The sequence below is a fragment of the Limulus polyphemus genome, unplaced genomic scaffold, assembly GCF_000517525.1.
Source record: "Limulus polyphemus unplaced genomic scaffold, Limulus_polyphemus-2.1.2 Scaffold1267, whole genome shotgun sequence".
In the NCBI taxonomy this organism is placed as follows: Eukaryota; Metazoa; Arthropoda; class Merostomata; order Xiphosura; family Limulidae; genus Limulus; species Limulus polyphemus.
In genome coordinates, this window is record NW_013666877.1 from 87,816 (window position 1) to 95,138 (window position 7,323).

Sequence of the window (7,323 nt, forward strand, 5' to 3'; positions counted from 1 at the left end):
AAATAAGTTGAGATCTTAACCTACACCTGTAAGATAATTCTTCCATCCCTGAAATTAGCCCTTTTCAGTAACTCAATGTCCTTTCTTATATAAGAAGACCAAGACTGTTCACAGGATTTCAAGTGAGGCCTAACTAGTAATTCATATAGCTAAATATATCTTTTGATTTGTAATGAATACACTATAATTTTTTATCACCTTTAGCAATAGAGCACTACTTTTACAGTTATTGTAACTTTTTTAGGTCTTGGGTGTTGCTGGCTGCAAGGAGGAAGATGCTACTGCTTTACAAAAGGGTATGGCAATTAAATGATAGATGAGTTTTAATTATAATACATGTAAGTTAATGCATGTGAGTTATCATAACTTGAATTATAACTACAGCTTTTATGGGAATAACCTTAATAGTGTTGTAGAAGAAAAGGATCTAGGTGTTCTGGTTGATCAGTCTCTAAAGCCATCCAAGCAGTGTGCTGTTCCTAGTTATAGGGTAAATATGATTTTAGGTTTTATCTACAGAAATATGGAATACAAGTCTAAAGAGGTTATAATTTCATCGTATAGGTTACATTTGATAGGCCACATGTGGAGTATTGTGTTCAGTCTGAGGCTCCTTACCTTTGGAAGATCATTGAATTGTTTGAAAGGGTTCAGAGGAGGGCTACTAGGATGGAAACATTGTCATACAAGAGCAGGTTATGATCTCTGAAACTGTTTTCTCTTGAAAGAGAAGAGTTAGAAGTGATCTGATTAAAATGAATAAGATTGTTAAGGGAATTTATAGTGTAGATGCATCATTTTTTTGTACTTAAAGATAAGAATGGTAGAACAGGGAGACAGAAATGTAAATTGGGCAAGTTCTAAGTCATATTCAACTAAAATTTGTATTTTTCTAACAGGTTAGGTGGTCTTTTGAATGGGTTGCATTCAGATGTAATGGAAGCAGTAAATTTAAGGGAGTTTAAGAGAAGGCTTGATAAACATTTGAGTTTACATACACACAGACATGTATGTGTATACTTATAGACATGTGTGTGTGTGTGTGTGTGTGTGTGTGTATATACTATGGATGGGACAGCCTAGATAAGCCAAAAGACCCCTTGTTGTCCTTAAATGTTAATTGTCACAATGCCATGATACTTTTCTATAATCGTGCTACTGAGTAGGTCCCCGCCTATATTAAATGTGAGATCCAATTTATAACCCAAATGCATTACCTTAATATATTTAATGGACATAAAAATTCTGAGCTTAGAAATTAACAATGAGGTTTCACAATTTCTAATTTCATTAGCCTAATATATGTAAGTCAATATATACAGGTACAAAATGAACAGCAGAAATTATTAGAGTTAAGGTAGAATCTGAAAACAGCAAAAAAAAACTTTTATTTTTTTTTATATCGAAATGTGCATTACAACACCTTCACTTAAATTCTCAATATTAAGCAATTTACTAACAATGATTTGTGAATCAGAGAGGAAATTCAGAGTATCAGACATTTAATCTCAAGATCAGTTACTTACTACAATACGCACAACTATAATCATCTATTCTCTGAAAGTAAAATTACGTCTAAACAGAAATACATAAAAAATTCTGTGTTTCACCTAAACTTTTAAATAAACCTTGAAAATAATTTAAAAAAAAAATCTGAAAATGAGTTATATTCTGAACTCTTGTAAATCAACTTGAAAAAAATCAAGACATTTCTTTAAGAAAGCGGTTTTTATAGAATCTCAATCCTTCCACACTATCATCTCTACATATAAAACCACTCTTTTCAGCACTCAAAAGACGTTCTTTAGCTAAAACAACCGACGTTCCCAAAATTCTAGATAATTCATCTGATGTCAAAGACTCCTTTTCTTCCACAAGTACCGATGCACTTTGGGCTAAAATACTATCATCTTGAGAAGATAATTTCAATACCATAACACCACTATCAAATATGTGAAGCTTAACAGGCAATTTTAAAATTTCCATAACCTTGCATGCATTCACAAGATCTTCGGGAGATAACAGTTCAAGTCCTCGAGCCCGATTAACTCTACAATATATATCACTTAAAGGCATTATGCCCCCTGCTTCTTCAATTGGTTTTTCCATCAGGTTTGCTAGTTCTTTAGCCAACTCTTTATGATAATCATCTCCTGTTCCATGAGTATCTTTGGTTACAGGATCACTTACACCAAGACTCAAAAGGTAGGATTTGAATCGTATGGTTTCATCTTCTGAAATTTCTCCTTTTTGATCTTGGATTTTTTGAGCAATTGTTTTTGATAATGACACCATATCTTTTGCCATGTCCATTAGTTTAGAAAGATCTTTAAAGGCTGCTGAAATGCTTTTATCTGTTTCTTTCTGCTTTTCTTGTATCTGTCGTTCAATTCCTACAATGCCAGTTCTCAACTTTCTTTCACTTTTGCCAAGTAATAACTTTTGTTCCCATTCTCGCTTTTCTATTGCACTGTTTAGTTGGGTATAAAAATCAATCTCACCACCATTTTTAAATGTAAACTTGACAAATGAAAATGGACTATGTTGTACTGGACCTTTATTAGTTTGCCCTTTTCTACTTGATGGTTCAATTAGATGGACTACAATTTTACCACTCCTTCCCCAACCAGAAGATTCTTTCTCAATAAAAACAACAAGTTGTAACTGTAAACTGATATATTCTCTTGAACTAACTTCACTTTGCCATAAAATTCTATAATTAGTCAGCGTCAGTCCTCCATTGACAAAATTGGTAACATTATCACCATCATATAATTTTACACCAGACTGAATTTTAAACAATAACTTTTCACTCGACTGAAATGACCCATCGCACCATTCAAATCTATCCATACTTTTAAGTTTTAGTGTTACTGGTACTACGTTTTAATTGTAATACGCCAGTAGTAGTTTATCCAACTGACAATGTAAAACATAAAATAAAGGCCTATAAAGATCACGCCTTTATTAGCTTTAATGTTACCCTGTTCATACAAACCTTGATTTTAAAATGAAACCCCAATGCTTTCAACTAATGTCAGTACATTTAACAGTCAAAAGTGCCCTATAGGCTATACACAATACAGTCTACAAGCTTAAGTAAACGTAGGCTTTTGCCTATTAATATAAAATGTGGCATCAAAACATTTGTGGAAACGAAATATTTATTTTACTTTGTTTTACTGAATGATAGCACACCAATAGCAGTAGAACTGTAACAGTTCTGTCTTTTAAGTAAACATAGGCTTTTGCCTAGTAATGTAAAATGTGGCTTCAATAAATTTGAGGCAACGAAATATTTATTTTACTTTGTTTTACTGAATGATAGCACACCGATAGCAGTAGAACTGTAACAGTTCTGTCTTAAGGATCTTTTTTCTTCTTCCTTAAAGTATTCAATGTGAACTGATAAACCATAACTATCAACATTACCGTATATTAGCTGAATTAATAAAATTGTATATTATTATCATTTAATTAAAGACAGCTGTAAACGTTAGAAACAGTCACTCACTCCTCAACATAACGATAAGAATGAATCGCGTTTTCTATAAACTCAAAAGATAAATGAACCACGCTAAGTCTATGACCGTATCATTGAAAATCTATGAGCTGTACTCAACAAAAACAAAATTAATCAATTCTAACCGTAATAATATTACATTGAGCATTACCCACGAAAACAGGAGAAGGTAATAAATATTCACACGCTGCAAATGCTATATTCCAATTAAATATAATTTTAGAACAATATTTTACAGACTTCAGCTTGCTTGCAAATAAAAAGCATCATCTCTCTTATGGTTAACTTATGTTCAGAGTTACTGATGAAGAGTGGAATTTTCCGAAACTAGTATAACCCCATAACACACGTTTATCAAAGTGTAGATTGAGCTGGACCTCTCTTGAACTTAGATTTCGAAATTAAAACATTTTTGGAACACTGAGTTTAGTTATTATATTAAACATCATATGCTTTATAATTTATATAGTGCAGGTTGAAAAGTAGCTGTATATATTTGTATATGTATCATATTTTTCTTAGAGTCTCTTTAGCTAAGACGTGTGATTAATTTTTGTACACGCTAGGGGAGTTTACCACCGGGCAAAGCACAGGCTCTTCTCTCTTCAAATGTAAATTCATTTTGTATTAAAGATGGCGTTGCGCCGTCCCTAAATCCGACCCACCAACCACATGAAGACAACCAGCCGACAGCAAACACTTTTTCTTTATAACTTATGATTATTAATTGTTGTGTATCACTTTTAATCATAACTATTTATAACACCAGACACTAATATAAATGGCACGATTTTATTATTACTTCTATTACTATTTTGCCCTTGGCGTGTTTGGCACAGGATTTCTTCCCTCAAATGATCTCCTCAAAGTTCTTTTAGTTACAGTGCCCACTTCAATTTGACTTAAGTGCTTTCCCACATACTTTCGTGCTCTCTCCAATTCCATATTTCCATCCTTCTGTTTCCTGCCGCCCAGTGGAACAGCAGTATGTTTGCGGACTTACAACGCTAGAAACCGGGTTTCGATACCCGTGGTGGACAGAGCACAGATAGCCCAGTGTGTAGCTTTGTGCTTAACTTCAAACAAACCTTCTGTTTCCAGTTTTCCTGTTGATCACTGTAGCCTCTGTTCCATATTTTCCTGTTCCCTCAGCTTTTGGAGATCTTACCAGGTCGCTTAAAAGGCAGTGCCTTACGAGCTATATGGTCAACTTTCTAATTGAATGCTATGCCTCTGTACCCTGGAATGTAGATTGTTGTCAAATAAGCCCTTCAAGTCTTTCAGAGGTTTTGCCCATGTTCTTTAGGTAAAATCTCCTTCAATTTTGAGATTCAGGGAATTTGTCAGGCGTATGATCCTGTCATGATCACCACATTTAATTGTCAACCAGGCAAGTACACCTCTTCTTCATATGCTGCTCTAAATTAACATGAATTGCCCAGATTTTGCTACTGACCATTCAAACATTAAATATTTTAAACTCTTCACTCTTTAACTCTTTTGCCCATGCAGTGGCAGCTTTCGTGACTGAGCCATTCGTTGCTAGGATCAGTATAGGTCTCTGTTTGTACGTTCATTCCATGACTTTAACTGTGTTGACTAGTACTTGCTTTTCCCACCACATTCTCTTACCAGTCTTCATTGTGTTCAATTTAATGCCATATTTCTGGACCGACTCAATACTCTTGGTGCTTAACAGTGGGCGTATTTCCTCTTCATCTTTCTTGGCCTCATTGACCAATGATATGACCGATTTCAGCCTTTGTATTATTGCTTCGTCTGCCCTTTCATTTTTTACTGGTGTAGTGGGTGAGATATGGTGTGGTTGCTCTGAGTAGCTCTTGGCTGGCTAAAACCATTTGTCTTATAGTAAGCTGCTCAAACAAGCCAAAAGTGTAGGGTTTTGGTTTGGCTGCTCTTATTATTTTCATGGCTGCATTCTGCACCCTCTATAACTTGGTCATTGCTGACTTTACCGCTGATATAGAAGAGAGAAATGTTTAGTTCACCACAATAAAAAACAACAACAAAGTATTTCACATTAACACGCCTTTGGCACACGTATAATGTTCTATGTGTAGTTAAACCAACAACTATATGTTTCGCTCTTATTCTCATACTAATTACATGTTATTACGGGTCATTTCCCTTCAATGTCATTGAACTTTCTCATCAGTCATAGAGAATTTAGGAATACATGGAGGCTATATTTTCTCTATTTTAACTTATAAGATGACTAAGTAACGTGGGCGGCAGATGTGTGTTTTATGAGAAAATTGACACCATTGTAATATGTATGTATTGGTTAGTCTTCTCAGTCTTAATCAAATCTTCCTCTAAGATTTAACTCTTTCCATTTAGAGGGTAATGTTGTCTTCTGTTTAATACACACGATTTGCTGAATTGTATTTGTTTGTTTTTTTAATAAAGTGTTGTGGTTTCATTTCAAAGGCGTAGATGGACGTAAAAGTAGGTTAATTAAGCATGGAGAAATTTGTGGGAGGGTCTCCGTTGGTGAGGCGCCAAGGGCTTACTTGGAATGGTTCTGAAATTTAATCTTGAAATGGCACATTCTGATGACATATTCTGCATATATAATCTACAACAAATTAACTATAAAGCAACATAAAGTTTGGCAATACTTGCATTTTAATCACTGATACATGTATTTCTGTACATTTATTTTGCATTTAATTTCGTACATGGCATAAAATATGATCGCCAGTATGTTGGATAAACAAAAAAGAATGCTTTGAACCTTTCAACAATGATCAATTTTATCTCTTTCTCTCTCTCTGACACATCGGTATGTCTGCAGATCTATAACGCTAAAAAGCGGCTTTCGATACTCTTGGTGGGCAGAGCACAGATAGCCCATTGTGTAATTTTGTGCTTAACTACAAACTATATCTCTCTCTCTCTCTATGTATATATATATATAATTTTATTTACAAAATGCAACGGCTACTTATCTGTTTATTATTTACCACAGGTATTTGAAAATAAAAACTGACAACTAGAAATACGCAAGGGAAATAAAGAATGTGTTTCTTTGTTTCGGATATTTTTGAAAAGCTACATAAGGAACATATGCGCTATTTGTTCCTAGTTTGAACTTACAGACTAGAGGGAAAACAGCTATTCAACACTAAGCACCCTCCGCCAACCGAATAATGATATTTGACCGTCACTTTTAACTATAACGCACACATGGTCCCATAGCGTGGACATGACAACGGCACACAAGCAATGGACCCTAGGATTCATAGTTTAATACATTTACCACTGGGCCACGCCAGTCTAATAAATGACGTGACTAAAGATTGAAATTATAAAGGAAAGTATATAAACATAGATAAGTAATAAAATAAAATAAGGAATTGAAAGTTAGAAGCTAAAAAAACGTGAAGCAAAAATTTTCCTTGTTCAGTCGTTTAACCTTTTAAATTTTCTTCGAAATCGTTTCTTTTTGTCTTTCTTCCTTCTTTACAATTTTTATTTGCATTTTAAGTTTTCCACTCTATTACATATGAGCTTTTTTGGTTATATATTAGGTATAATTTTTCCCCTTAGTAATATTATAATATATATATCTGAAGTTTGTAGGAAAGTAAGTTGCATATCAATGAGCAATGTTGCGTTTAAAAATGTTATCAATAAATTTTATAAACATTTAAAATCAGTTACTCCTCAAATTACCAAGTTATTTACACACCTTTCACTATGGGTGCAACCCACAATTATATTGTTACGTCTCCGTGTGTTAATTAATTTTCCGTAACTTCGTTTCAACGAAACTT

The 7,323-nt window shown here is 33.9% G+C and overlaps 1 protein-coding gene across 1 annotated transcript; it reads right to left on the reverse strand.

Annotated features, from left to right (window-relative positions):
- Positions 1 to 1,370: 1,370 nt before the first annotated feature.
- LOC106462848 (vacuolar protein-sorting-associated protein 36-like) lies at positions 1,371 to 3,684 on the reverse strand. The gene has a single exon (XM_013922812.2). The coding sequence runs from the start codon at positions 2,851 to 2,853 to the stop codon at positions 1,702 to 1,704; it is 1,152 nt and encodes a 383-aa protein (XP_013778266.1). The 5' UTR covers positions 2,854 to 3,684; the 3' UTR covers positions 1,371 to 1,701.
- Between the last annotated feature and the right edge of the window lie 3,639 nt (positions 3,685 to 7,323).

Excerpts from the sequence above, each read along its gene's own strand:
- LOC106462848 (XM_013922812.2), bottom strand. The coding sequence starts at position 2,853 with ATGGATAGATTTGAATGGTGCGATGGGTCATTTCAGTCGAGTGAAAAG.